This window comes from Psittacula echo, assembly GCF_963264785.1.
Source record: "Psittacula echo genome assembly, chromosome: Z".
Classification (NCBI taxonomy): domain Eukaryota; kingdom Metazoa; phylum Chordata; class Aves; order Psittaciformes; family Psittacidae; genus Psittacula; species Psittacula echo.
In genome coordinates this window covers 24,825,633-24,840,744 of record NC_137742.1, presented here as the reverse complement: position 1 = coordinate 24,840,744, position 15,112 = coordinate 24,825,633, and the positions used below count along the sequence as shown (strand labels likewise).

At 37.7% G+C, this 15,112-nt stretch overlaps 1 protein-coding gene across 1 annotated transcript in view; it reads right to left on the bottom strand.

Moving 5' to 3' along the window:
• Positions 1–15,112, bottom strand: part of MAST4 (microtubule associated serine/threonine kinase family member 4) — a gene marked incomplete at its 5' end in the record, with an annotated part of 284,622 nt that overhangs the window by 29,605 nt on the left and 239,905 nt on the right. The window contains 3 exons of the mRNA XM_080637246.1: positions 6,276–6,361; positions 8,541–8,608; positions 13,417–13,549. Of these exons, the coding sequence (XP_080493372.1) occupies positions 6,276–6,361; positions 8,541–8,608; positions 13,417–13,549 (287 nt within the window). The remainder of the gene's footprint in view (positions 1–6,275; positions 6,362–8,540; positions 8,609–13,416; positions 13,550–15,112) is intronic.

Below are 15,112 nucleotides of genomic sequence, written 5' to 3'. Positions count from 1 at the left end.
CTATGAACTTGGAGGTAAAATTATGGCAACAGTCACAGTAGCTTTAGCACTCATCAACTTTGTCTTCAGTAATTCCAAACTCTGATTTACCAGTGGTATGCCTCTGTTACTGTGTAACAACTTACCATGTACATTTTGATGGCCGCCTAGTTTCTGTCCACACTCCCTGAAGCTGTCATCTTGCTTCATTCTTATAATCCTGGCACTGAACGTGAGCCTTGTTTTTTGCCCCACACAGGCCCACTATCCCACATCTCTCTATTTTTCATAATGCTACAACTGGAGCACTAGACAGAAGTTCATCTTTGTTTTATATGTACTTTCAAGAAAGAGCACAATACCTCAGTTCCTGGTTTCTTGGCCTTGGCTATTAAACGCTGCTCATGATTTTCAGCATATTATATAGACAACTGTAAATCTGAGGATTGTTTTGACACAAAAGCAATGTGTTAGAAACATGCAGACCATCCAATTGTTGTGTCAATCCATTCAATAACAGTGGTATGTCCTGTCTACCTGCAAAGCCACAGAAAGGCATCGGCTTTACTACTCTGCCCTTTCTGTTTTCGTAACATGACTCCAAGAGATTCCCAAAACATTCTCTGAATCCAATGTATGGATCCCAACAGGTACAAGTGCTCTGTATTTTATTGATGCTGTGTTTCAACATAGCAAGAAAAAGTTCGCTTTTCAAAAGAAGTAGCAAAAATCATTGGCATTATTCAAACATTACATTAGTCCTTTAGTCTACTTCCAACGTAAATCTTAGCTTTTAAAAGTATCACTAAAATGCCTTTAGCTAGGCACAAATACAAAACATTGCATACGTGTGTTAAGATGATCAAAATAAATTTTCAGAAATTTAACTGGGTTCCTGAATTGCTCAAACTTATATTATGCAAGCTATCTCTTCAATCTTACAAGCAAGATTCCTGGTTTTTCCTCTGAATTACTTAAGGGCTCCAGGCCTAGTTTACAGTTTTCAGTAACTTCAACTTTTAGAGCCATTTTACAATCCAGTGTACATTCAGTGTTGAGCCTAATGTGGCTGTGCTGCTTGCTTTGATCCAATTCTCTAATTTACCAAAGGACCTTGAACTCCTTGTGGAAACATGGGTACTATACTTGCTGCTTAAAAGTTACAGCTGCTCACTGGGAGCGATGTTTCATTTTCACAATTAATTTCCTTAAGGAAACTGATTATGAAATCAATCAATTCCTTCTATTCTGTACTACCCTGGAACAAAGTCTGAGGTTTCCTCTAGTGAAGAGGAGCCATTTGTGAGGGTGTGATTCAAGATACAGCGATGTGGGAAAGTTTATGGAGAGTTACTTAAGATCACAATTTACAAGCAGCACTGCACCACCTCCAAGCTAAGCAATGCCCATGACCAGACTGGATCTATTTGGGGACAGGATGAAATGCTGCATAAAGCACTATAGCACTCCTAACAGGAGCATCCAGTGCGGTGGGGGTCTTCCAAGCCCCGGGACAATGTGCACAGCCTCCTCTCAGCAACATTTCAGACTTACCCTAGTCTGCCTACAAGCAAATGAGAAGCTGGCTATCTGAAGAACTAAGAATGACAGCTGTGATCCTTTTCTCATAACTGTACCAGCCCTAGCTAGAATCATAGAATGGTTAGGGTTGGAAAGGCCCTTAAGATCACCTTGTTCCAACCCCCGTGCCATGGGCAGGCACACCTTGCACTGAACCGTATTCACCCAAGACTTCATCCAGCCTGGCCTTGAACACTGCCAGGGATGGAGCATTCACATGTTCCCTGGGCATTATGCTACAAATTTTGACTAATAAAGCCACCTCTCCATACCTAACAGTACCAATGCCTGCTATCTTTACATCAGCTAGTAAACCCACACACAAAATGATGAAGCTGCTGCTCCTGTGGGTAAACTGTTCCACACTTGCAATAGAACACTTGAGAAACTGAGCTCTTCGCCAGTTTATAGCATGCTGTACATTCAGGAAGGACAGAATTCAAGACCTTCAAATATGGTAACAACCTTTCTCTACCACCAAAGAGGACTGCACTGGGAACCAATTTTAGATCCTCACACATTATTAGTGACAGAGGAAAGATAAGGCACTTTGCCTGTGCTCTACTGGGAAGGGAAGTTCACTTGAGGGCAATACAGTGCACGGGTTTGAAGTTTGCCATTTTAAGTCCACCATGAATGATGAGTATAAGATCTCTAGCACAGAAATCGTCTGACTTTACTTTTTAAGCTGCTCTTCAAAGCTACGAGCTCCTAGGAATCAAAGCCTCTTACCTTCACAGACCTGTCACTCACAGGGATAAACAGAAAAAAAGGAAAGTAATACAGCTTAGTAGACCTGTAGTTCATTCAGAGTTGGCGCTACTTAAGTGAACCTATAAAGCCAGACTTTCCCCCATGCCTTCCAGTTCTGAACTGGGGTCTGCCAGGCTGCTAAAGAATTAACCTGAATGACAGGGTGTTTTTCTGCAGCTGGATAGTTTTCTTAATCCCATTCACAATGCAACTATACATGATCAAGTACTGTCAATTGGAAGGAGAAAGGACAAGAATGAGTAATCCCAGGTTATGGGCAGCAGCTGCTCAAGCCAACACAACCTCAGTTTTTAAATTTATCAAGCAACACATTGGCCAGTATGCAACATACATATCAAAGATTACCATATGAGTAAAAGGATTGTAGGAAGTCACAAAAGAAGTATCATGTACATGCTTTAAGCAGATGCAGTGATACATTAACGAAGAACAACTGAACTAACATCACTTGCTTCCCTGAAATCAAATGTAATCTTCATTTTGTTGAGCTGGTCCAGGAAACCAGGCTGATGCCAACTTGAAGAGATGGAATACAACTACCTGTTACCTCTTACAAGCTGCAATATGGAAAAAAATGTTGCTCTGTTTCCAGTAAAAAATTTAAATTTGCGAAGTATGAAGTTTTGGCTGGCTGACAGAAGTCAGATAGCTTGTGAAATCATTAATGACTTGGCCAGCATCCTACATGTTTACTGATTCACAGCTTGTTTAACTTCTTGTATATTCCTAGCCATTCCCAATAGCCTGATATACCTCATCTACTATACTGTCACTTAACTGCATTACAAATGAGTTTACCCAATCAATTAAAAGCACAGAACTGCTAAGATATTTACTCAAACCTTCACAAAACCAATAGTTTATGCTCAAACTCATCAAGTTTAACACATCTGACAAATCTCGGCTACACCATGCCAAGCCCAACAATTACCCTGTCAAGCAGTCAAAGCTTTCCATTTCACTAATGAAGGCAAAAACACCACAGCAAAATCAAAGACAGTAGAATGTTTTGGGTTTTTTTCATTTGTTAAGAATGAAACCCTCCATTATATCCTCAAAATACATAAAATATTATAACAGCATACTGAATCTTTAAGAAGTCAGCGCACAAAATGTCCACTCACGTATTTTTGAGAATAAATCAATGAAGCACAGATAGAATTCACACATATTTAGGTTATTTCAAAAAATTAATGGCCTAGAAAAACATGGGTGCAGGGGGAAAAGAAATAATCCTTGTAGCTAACAACAGTTGCTTATAAGTAAACTGCATTAAATGCCAATGGGGTAGTTGATTGCTTGGTATTTGCAGGTGGAACAGGTATTATTGTTTTTCTACTCCCCATTTTGTAGATGGGTTAAAGAGCATTTACGTTATCATTATGTGCTCCTCTTTAAACTTGACCGTAACTTTTAAGTAGATTAACCACCAATCATAGCAGTGCTAACAGAAAGAACACTTACTAAGGATCAAAAAATGGTCTGTCAATATTACGGTCCTACTTACCTGACATTCCACAGTGGTGATCTTCAAGCACACAGATAGTTTTGAAGAAGTGACAGTCCAGAGAATTTAGGAGCACAAACCCACTCAACAGCAATTTGGAGGCAGTGACTAGTGAGTACTTTCAGAAGTTTATTGTCTTACAGTTCACTGAATGTGTTCCTTTCCCTCTACATTAATTAGTAACGGGCTCTTAAGAAGTAACCATTTAAAATAAAAAATCTAAGCCAACAAAATCTATTTTGTTATTGTTTGCTTAAGGATGGAACTAATAGCACTCTACTAAACTCATGAGATTCTCAGTTTTGACTTCTTACATCACAGTATAACCTGCCAGCCTACCCCTGTTTTAATATTTGCTAAAGAGAATAATGATTCATGTAGAATACAGATACGCTCCAAACTATTCACCCTCTTATCAGCATTCCATTTCCTCACAAAACTATCAGGGTCTCATCCAATTTTTATGGCATTTGCATTGCCAATTTAGCATATTATTGGCATTAAAAAGGTGTTTCAAAAGCATTGATTTTCCCTTCCACAACCATGAGAAAAAAAATTCTACAGCCCTACATCGTGTGTGCCATAGAAAGCTATGGCTTTTCACCCTTTCTTTTCCAGCTTTTGAGACAAGTTGTCTCTGGTTTCAAATGGACAGTTGTCTCCAGTCTGTATTTAATGGCTCATCAAGGCTCCTTGTAACTGAAACATCTACGGAGCAAGAGCCACAGCCTATCAAATTGTCTGACTTGGGAGTCTAGCCACAGACTGCTGGTTGCAGCATGCCCCTCTGCAGCTGCTCGCTCTCTACCCATCCCTGAGCATCCTAGACTGCTGGGAAGTTGGGCAGGTGTAGTGACTTGGACACTCTTTTCTCTGATGCGGGCCCACCCCACACCATTCTTCTTATGTTCCTACAGCGGGATAAAGAGGAAATCGGGTAGATGAAAGGAGGAATGGAGGAGACTAAGGATCTGCAAAACGAAGGAGAAAGGGGTGCGACCAGGGAGGGGAGCAGCAGCTACTGCTAACTGCTGGTAGAAAGGCTTTTGAAGTCCTCGGGTAGTTGGGAGAAACAGGCATACAGTAAGTAATGGGCTTGCCTAGGGGAAAAATTCTGAGAAAATTAATTGTGCAAGTTGACTAGTGAGAAGTTTTATTTGGATATTTACATAACTTTAATGCAAATTATGTTATTTCCTTCAGGCTTTCTGCTGAGGTATGTAAGCAGGCCTGGACACAAATAATAGCCTACACAAGTGCTATCATGACCTACAGTACTAGGCAGAACCCAATGCCTCCTGTCCAAGCGCTCAGGGTTACCTTTAACTATGATCGGAGAGTACTACCATGCTCACCAGCCTCAGGCCATTAAAACAGCATGCAAAATTCAACGGGGTAGATTGCAAGTGCTTTCTCTTCTAAGTCCATGGTCTTGTCAAAGACTGCTTAGTCCTCTTCAGGTTGCTGCTGCTTCCTATCTCAAGCAGAGGTAGCGCAGAGAAGAGCCAGTCTAGTAAGTTCTGCGCTGGAGAAAAGCACAGGCCTCTCCACTGCCAGGCTGTGACATGGTCTTCCTTGGCAATGAGCTCCTCACCTCAAGACAGAAACCTCTCTTTCTTTGAATGAATATATCCCTCCTGGTTCTGCTAACAGGTTACACAGACCAAGCCTATATCCTGATACATTTCAGTTCAAAGGAGGAGCCAATCAGGGGTCTAATAGTAGCTAATCAGAAAAGGTACTAATGACAGATTTCTGCCTGCTGATATATACAATCCCTTGATGGTACTTCCAGAAAACATTCTGTGTTCCTTTAAGGTCCAGGCTAACATAATTTCTGTTGGTCTTCTAGGATATCTCCAAAGCTATGTACCTTCCAAGTACCCAAAACTAACCAAGTAACAGCAATTGCTTAAAAGCGAATGGGTTAAAATTTGAAGATGAAAGAGTGTCTGCAGAGAAGTAACAAAATAGTGCTGACCTACTTAAGGAAATTTGCTTCTACTTCACCAGTATGTTTAGGTCAAATAAGCGCTCATTTTTACCAATCTGCCGTCTTGCAGGTGCAGTTTTATTCTCTTTCACATCTGTATAAACACAGACTGTTTCCAATGCTCTAAAGGTGGCTTTAAATCTGCCTTTCGATTCATTCAGATTTCATCTTTGGCATTACACAATACATACTTCTGAAAAATCTTTGTGATGTGATACTCAGTATTTTAATTTACTGCAGCACACAGTAATTCATTATTGCCTAGCAAGCTTTTCAGAAAGTTTTTCTTGTGAATTTTAAATATTAGCAATAAAACCACAAAGCAAAACGAAAAAGCAGTGCAAACAAACTCCCTCACATAAACATCCTTGCAATAAGTAACAATGGGAAGTTAAACAAATATAAAATGCAAAAAAGCTGCTGCACTCGTGAATTACTCACCCATAAGCTCCATTACTGATCAGTTTAATTGTTTCAAAATCACTTTCCCGAGGTTTTCTCTGCAGCTTCAGTGAGGTATTAGAGCTCTTCAAAGTAAAAGAGGAGAGAGAACAAAGTTAATATGGTACTTTTTTCAAGACAAGGGAAACATAAAAAACAACCAAAAAAACCCCTTAACCTATCACCAGGCTGTCATACCCTGATGAACCACTTAAAAGCTCTGTTAAGTCAGAGTCCAGAGTTATAGACTTAAGCGAACCCCCCCAGGCACTTGTTGTCCATTGCCTTCCCATTTTAGTAAATCTGACCATGGTATGACAGCCTGGTTGTAATTCAAATAAACTTCTGCACATTTCTAACTAATGTTAGGATAGACTGTGAAAAGAGACATAAAATGAGAGAAAAAAATATAGAGGATAAAAACGCATGAGTTCTATCATTATGAGGGTCACTTTCACCCATTTGTGTGCCAGAACATTTTCAATGTTGTCCAGAGACTACTGCATAACCTTTTTTCTAGCTTTAGGTTTTAATTAATCATGGCAGGGAGGCTGGAACTAGATGATCTTAAGGTCCTTTCCAACCCTAACTATTCTATGATTCTATGTAAGTGTGAAATAGAATTGGGGTGTAGGGGGATGATGAAGGCACCGGACTCCAAATACAGTGTTCCAAACCCACAAGATTCTTTTCAAGACGTTTTCCAAATCTCCAAGAAGTCCTACAATCCCTACCCAGGCTGTTTGGCAGTAAAGATTTAAAGTAGAGCTGGTTGGAACATTTTTAATTAAACTCTTGCTGAAGAAAATTCAGTGCAAGAAGATTAGTGAATATGTTAATATAATAAACTACACAGGAACAGAGATGATTTATTAAATTGTTCAGCCCACTTGCTTGCCAGTACAGGATTCTTCCTAATTGCATATTTATGATGACTTTAAGTGGTTCTGTACTTTAAAGTTATGCTTCCTGTCACTTCCCACGTGTGTTTATTCCACAGCAACACTTTAAGGAAAATGTTTCCGAATACTCACCCTGTATTTTCTTTACTGATTTCTCTACATTGCTTTGTTACACTGCAGTAACGTTTCTGTATTTTTTCAACATTTGCACAACACAAACTTTACAATTGCAATTTCTTAGCCATTGCTAAGCCAGTTTGCTCTTCAGCTTCTCCTCAGCACTTCAGCACTTCATTTAAGTCTCCTAGCTGTTATATCTCCAATTTGTCAATATCCTTCTACTAAATGCTACTTAAGTCTAAAACAGATGAACAGAGTAAGAAACACCCTTCATGTCACAACTCCGGAAGCCTCTGTAGGTGGCATTTGTTAAAGTCACAAATTATCTCAAGATAATACGACATGTATTATGAGAATGATGTCTTTTCTGTAGCGTTAAGAGAACGGTTTTAACAGATACCCCACACCTGTGCTTTAAACTCTAATATTTGTAAGTCTCTGTAATGTACCACTGAATAACTATGCATCCCTCAAAATTGCACTTGCCTTTTCTACCCACTTGCACTGAGAATCGACACTAAATTGTCAAGACTCTATCCATTGTTGACTGAAATCCAATGTATAAAAAACAACTTTTAAAAATAAGAATTTCAGTTGAGAGCATTTAATCCTACAATATTCAGACCAACAAACTGCTCCAACTTGTTTTTCTTTTGCCAAACTAAACAAGCATCTGTCAAAATATTACTGTAAGATACCCAATATGGTAGACAAGAATTTTTTAACAAAGATTCAGAAGAACAATGCATGATCTTCCAGACTGCAAGCTAACTTTCTGAATCCAGACTCTTTGCTATATTGCTCATTTCCTTCTTATGTCTTCACTGGACCTGTTCAGTCTCCCATTCTGATCATTAGCTGTTTTAAAATCTGTTTAAAAGAATTCACTTTTTATGAAATGGTTTAAAAACCCTTCTGAAAGAAAAATCAATACATTAATTAAACAGAAATAAAGGAAGCAGTGATGAATTTTGTGGTAAAACAATTGCCACATGGTAAACACTAACTTTGTGGAAGACTAAAGATACTGTAACATCTAAAAAAACAGGTAGGAAGTTTTGTGCTACTATGTTTTGCAAGCCTTCTGTCTGCTGAGCACCATGGAATTAGTCTTGAGTATTAACCACTGCTCTATTCAATCTCTTTACACATACCAGGAGAAAATAAAAACAGAGGGAACAGAACACAGCTATTTTTCCTTGCTCAGATTCAGTAAAATCAGCAACATAACATGAAAACTTACATTGGTTGATTCATCCCCTTCCAGATTTTCTGCTGTCCCACTGTCACAGTTAGCTAGCTGAGCTATTTCTGGAAACAAAGATTAGAAACTCCATTTTAAGCACAGAAAACCTGAAAAGTGACTCTCTTCTGAAATATCCAATGAACATGCTGTCCAATCGGTAGCATCTGCAAATAACTTTCAGGGCATCTCCAAGCACGTACAAAAAAAAAAACCCTACCCAGAAGACATGCTATTCAATGCCTACATAATCTTCCACTGAAGAATTCAAACAGCCATAAAGCAATGAAGAGCTGTATTGTTCCCATTGCTGAGGCATGGGAATTCTCAGATCTATGTGTCATCTGAGCATTAAGGTTAAGACAGCACTAATCTGCTAAAATTCCTCAGGATCTTACCCCTGAGGGATTAACAGTAGGCTGCAACCTTCTTGGGCTCTTCCACAGTTAAGAACAAAATTTTTCTACTTTAGACTAGATGACATGGACTCATATGGTTTCCATCTTCTACACATAAATGCTAATATGCTTAACAGAATAAGATAAAAGCCATTTTCTTAGAAGCTTATCATTTATGGGGTCACTAACAGAGATGATCTCATAGCAGCCTTCAAGTATCTGAAGGGGGGCTACAAGGATGCTGGGGAGGGTTTCTTCGTTAGGGACTGTACTGACAGGACAAGGGGTAACGGGTTAAAACTTAAACAGGGGAAGTTTAGACTGGCTATAAGGAGGAAGTTCTTTACTGTGAGTGTGGTGAGGCACTGGAATGGGCTGCCGAAGGAAGCTGTGAATCTTCCATCCCTGGCGGTGTTCAAGGCCAGACTGGACAAAGCCTTGGGTGGCATGGTTTAGTGGGAGGTGTCCCTGCCCACAGCAGGAGGGCTGGAACTAGATGATCTTAAGGTCCTTTCCAACCCTAACTATTCTATGATTCTATGACTTCTCCAAGAAACAGATTCTGGGAGTCTATAACTTGACATGGTTGTCCCTGTCAGAGTCAACCCATGCTTACGCTGCAGAGCTCCTAAGCCTATCCTGTTCTTCAGGAGACAGTAACTAAGAACTCATCTCAGTAATATAACGCTAAACAAGACAGTTGGTACCTAAAAGACCCTGGGAATCTTAGCATTATTTTAATCTTACATGTAGTTAATTATATACTCCAATATATATACCTAAGGTTGCACATATTATTGTAATTATGTGCTGGGGATCGATCAGAGGTATGACCACCTGAAATTTGTGAGGTGTGTTTTTATCTCAGGACTGTTAACTGAATTTATGAATATGAGAAATAATTGAATATTCATACAGAATATCTAAACTGGATTTTCTATATAATAATAAGTGACTATTACAAGAGACATTCTGCCCAACACTCACTGTAATCATTAAAGGAAATTAACCACATAATCTGTTGGAACAGCTAAAGATTTAAGAAGTAACTCTGATTTGTAATCACTATCCAAAACACTACACATGTAAAGTATAAGAATCAGAAGTAATTAAAATGTCACCTCAAAACCCAAACAGATCTTTAACCTGTTAGAGAAGCTAAAAATTCAAAAAATTCTGAATATGAAGTCAATAAAAATATCTCTACTGAGAATATTTTTTAAAAAACCAACCAACAGAAACAGAAACAAAGAAACAGAAACAAAGAAACAGAAACAAAGAAACAGAAACAAAGAAACAGAAACAAAGAAACAGAAACAAAGAAACAGAAACAAAGAAACAGAAACAAAGAAACAGAAACAAAGAAACAGAAACAAAGAAACAGAAACAAAGAAACAGAAACAAAGAAACAGAAACAAAGAAACAGAAAAAGAAAAAAAGAAACAGAAAAAGAAACAGAAAAAGAAACAGAAACAGAAACAGAAAAAGAAAAAGAAAAAGAAAAAGAAAAAGAAAAAGAAAAAGAAAAAGAAAAAGAAAAAGAAAACCAGAAAAAGAAAGAAGAAAAAAAAGAAAAAAGAAAACCAGAAAACCAGAAAAAGTGAGCCTAAGCTAAAATGACAGACCAAACTTGAAACTGGAGTGGATTTTCCTGGCAAAAGTCACAGTTTCATGAACATGGGGTTTTCATGACAGAAGTGCTGATGAAACCTTTATTGTACAGGTGAGAACCAAGCAAGCTAGAATAATGTATTTTGACAGCCTTCTCAACTGAAATTATTTTCATAATAGAGAATTAAAATAAGCCATTTTTAAACAGAACTTTTGCAGAATAACCATTATCTGAGGAATACGTATTATTTGCAAGCAGTAGGTAATAATGGAACAGAACCAGGCATCAGCTTTTGAAATGGGGAGCTGTGGAACCATTTTGCAATGCCTGAAGAGATCTTTAAAACTCATCTAAATACCATTAAACATCTGTCCTTTTTCTTTCATTGATTTAAACCATTTCTGAAGACTCATGATTCAAAAAGGTAAAGATGGTAATTTAAAAACCATGGGCAAAGATTTCTCCCTGGGGAACTCTTCAGAAATGCAGCCACCAGTCTCTGCTAAGTGATGAATCTGCTCTGGTATTGCTTTCAGTACAGTATAAATTTATCTAGCATTATCTCCAACTAATACACGCATCATTTCACTCAAAGAAAGGACACTATAGCTTTTACCAGCAAACAAAGAAGGTAAGTATAAAAAGACAAAAAAGAAGGTTGCTCTTCTCTGCAGAGGAAGTAAAATATGTGAACATTATAAATACTGCAGACATAATTTAACAGCTTACTTGAAAATACAATTCTCAGCTTCAGGATAATTGGTGTAACTGAGATGGGCTTTCTTTGTTTTGAAATACTTGGTTCTCCTATTTTAAAAATTTCTATTTTTGCATAGAAAGAATTTCAGTATCTCTCAGGAGGATGATCTTAATGCAGTATTTTTTATAGTAATTAAAACAATGTTTAAAGAATCTAAACTATTAAAACCCAGATAATTTAAGAAGTCATTGTACAGTGATTCAAACTGTTTATAAGTATCACTTTTTCTAAGGAGGCAGGAAAGCATTAATATGAATCAGATGGCCTGAACTATTTGATCACAAATCTATATACTCATTAACATATAAAATCATACACTAAATAATTCAACCACCCAACTCTCCAATTCAACCAAAGATCAGTAATCCATACATCATACACCCCTTAGTATTTACTGACAAGCCACACTGCCCACTTTATCCTCCTTAAAAAACCCAAACACCACATTTCAACTATCCTTGAATGCTTCAAGTTTGTTTTCTATTAATATTCAATTTATGAAATGTAATTATGTGTCCTAGATGCAGTACTCTTACATAAAATAAGTATTTAGTCTGAGAAAATAGCATCTTTTACTTATCTAAAGCATGTGTCTCTAGACCTCTTTCACAATAAACTGTTTTTAAAAGTTCAAAGGTACTATTAAACTTAGGTAGTGTCCAATTCTTGACTTATGCAGAGAAACACTTTTATCCAAGAGGTCACAAAAAATTAATTAGTAGGATAAGGTCCAAGTGGCAACCAGGGTCAATTATACTAATCTCTCAATGAACACTCCAAATTAAACCTTGTATACTTGATCAGTGAACTATTTATGAATTGTCAAGTCTAGGCCAAATCTAGCTCTCCAAATCCAGAAGGCACCTCTTTATCTTGCAGAGAACTAAGCTACTTCTCAATCTCTTCCAGTACCACATGGAAAATAATACATACATGTATTTTTCCAATTTGTCTGGCTTCTTTGCTGCACTCTGAATCCCAGCAAAAAGAGTCAAAGCTGCTTTAATCTATAACTCAGATAAAAATAATACTAGATTTGGATGAAGAATTTCTTCTGTGAAGGCAGGAAGCAGAATAATAATCGGCTTGACTGTCTTATCTGTTAGCTTAATACAAATATAATCTGTAACAATATCCAATCTAATTGAATTAGATCTAATAAAATTACTGACAACATATGGCAGTGCTAAACTTCACAAGCTGTTGAAGTTGAACAAAAAAGTTTTCTTTTAACACACACTACACTACCCCTTTAAGGCAATGTGATCTTGCATCATGAAAACGGGTGTAAAAAAAAAAATAAATTGAAGGTGGTGTTTTGCTATTGTGTTATCAAGTGACCGCCTAGAGATCATCCACATTCTGGGTCATAACACAGAAGATAAGATAAGCAGCACAAGCTAGACTTATTTTCCATTATGGTATTTCTACTAATTTCTTCCAATTGCACGACTAGCATTGAACACAATGAACCAATTTCCATCTGTCACCAGTGATAGAACGTGGTCTCAGGATGAAAAAGATGATGGTCTGGTTAGGACACAGAAGTAATTTTAGTTTTCCCCACGCTGTCCTTGAAAGAAAGATCAGACAAACAAAAAACCTGCAGTTCCAATTGGAACCCAAATTCTTCCTACATAAGTCCTCAACATGGACATATAAATTAACCAGAAAAATAAGCATTTGCAGTTTTAATAGGAATGGGAGGTATTCTTCTCAGGGACTTTGAGATGTGGGAGCCTGAGGGCACTGAAGGGCATATAACAGCTCAGCCTAGGTTTCATTTATACCTATGGATGGCTAACAGTTGCCATCAAATTATATCAGCAAATTTCAGCTAGAGCTGAAGAAAAAAGTTGCATTGCCAGGCTGGAAGATGACAAGTATTACTGACACAGTGCGTTTGTGAACAATATTCACAACAGAAAGATCTCATACAGCCATTTTAATGCCTTTGAGCTTGTGAGAGTACTGCGAAGGATAGCAAATGCTTGTTCTGCTACCATTTTTACTCTAACCCTTTTCCAGTAGAGAGATTATCAGAATGATTAAACACATCGAGAAGGAAGAATCTAGGTGGATAGCTGGACCACAAGATGCACTTACCTTCCAGAGGATCTTTATTTAAGCCCAGTTGGCTAATAATGTACCGAGGGATGTCTGTTTTAATGCCTTGTCCCTCTTTAGCATGGCCTTCAGCTGCTTCCAAAAGATAGTAAAACTCTTCGGGATCAAATTCCTAGGAAAGAAAAAAAAAACGAACCAAAAAACCACCATCATTCTCTGTGTAGAAATAGAAGTTTTGAAGTCCAACATAAAAACTTCCTTTGCTTCTTCTATTGCAAATATTTGCCATTTCCCTTATTAAAAACAATACCATTTTATTCTATTACTAGTAGTCTATTACTCTATTATGATTCCTATACAACACATTAAGCAATGAAATTCCATACCACTACTTTAGAGCACTATCTTGTAAGAATAATAAGTTCACTGCCCTCAGAGCTTCCTATAATATATAGAGTGAAATGCTCTATAACCAACAGCAATAAGATTTCACATACAGAAGACTATCTCCCTATGGCTGCATGTATATATAAATCCACCACCGAAATGAAGAACCTATGTAAATATATTTCTCTCCACTTAGATTCCAAATGAAATTCTAAATTAAATTTTCAAGTATTTGTAATCAATATATGTTTTGTGGAAAATATAATTAAATAAATCACTAACTTTAGAATGAAGCCAAAATTCTAAGTTGCTGAAAATAAACTCTGAACTTCATTGATCTAATTGTTCCAAATCTAGAAATTAACATCCTCCTTTGGGAGCCAATTATACTACAACTATTATTTATACTATGCCTAAAAGACAAGCATCAAAGAGGAATAAAACCCCAGAAACTCAAACCCCTGCCTATCCCCCAAGTCTCTTAGAAATACATTCATTTTACTACCTTCTAGATAATAAAAATAGGAAAGCATTGAAAGGAACAAAGAAGTTTCTAGAATGGTTTGGTTTTTTTTTTTTTTTTTTTTTTTTTTTTTAAACAGACTTTCTCTATGTACAGGTATGAATTAATACCAAAACATCTCTCACATAACCACTGCAATCTTCAACATGCTTGTGCCAACCACAGATCACAACAGGTGCAATGCTTATTAGAACGAGAGCCAGTCAGAGACATGAAGCATTCATTTAACAAAACAAGACTTTTTCCTGGAGTATGTCAGTGCTGTCAACAGTACCTCTGGAAGCCAGGCACACTGCCGAGCTAGTTAGCCTCCCTGGTGGTCACTCCATAGCCTGCCATTACCCCACGTGGCTGTAGCTTGCGTGCTGAGCCACAAGGCTCCCATCCTAGCTCCTCAGCCTACCTAGGACTCAGGAACAAAATGTCTCACCCTGGAAGATAGCTTGAGAAAGTAAGTATCATGTTTCATTTTGGAAGCCTCCAAACTGCTGTGGCTACCAGGAAGAGTTACAGTGCATCTACAATGAAATGTCTTTGGAATTTTCAGTCTTGCGGCAACAATCTTAAAATTCATTTGTCATGAAACAATTTTCATCATTTCCAGCCTAATCAAAAGGATTCACCAGAAACCCAATGAACATGAACTGCTCAAATCCTGCCATTGAGCATAAAGTCTCAGAATGCTGCTGAACTGCTCAAAAATCTGCATTACGTGATGCTTTAGCCTTTCTCTCCTATCTGACATGCTGTCCCCAGTCATCTCTCTTACATGTTACTCCTTGGCACTGACAAACACAACAATGTGATGATGTATGCCAAGAATTC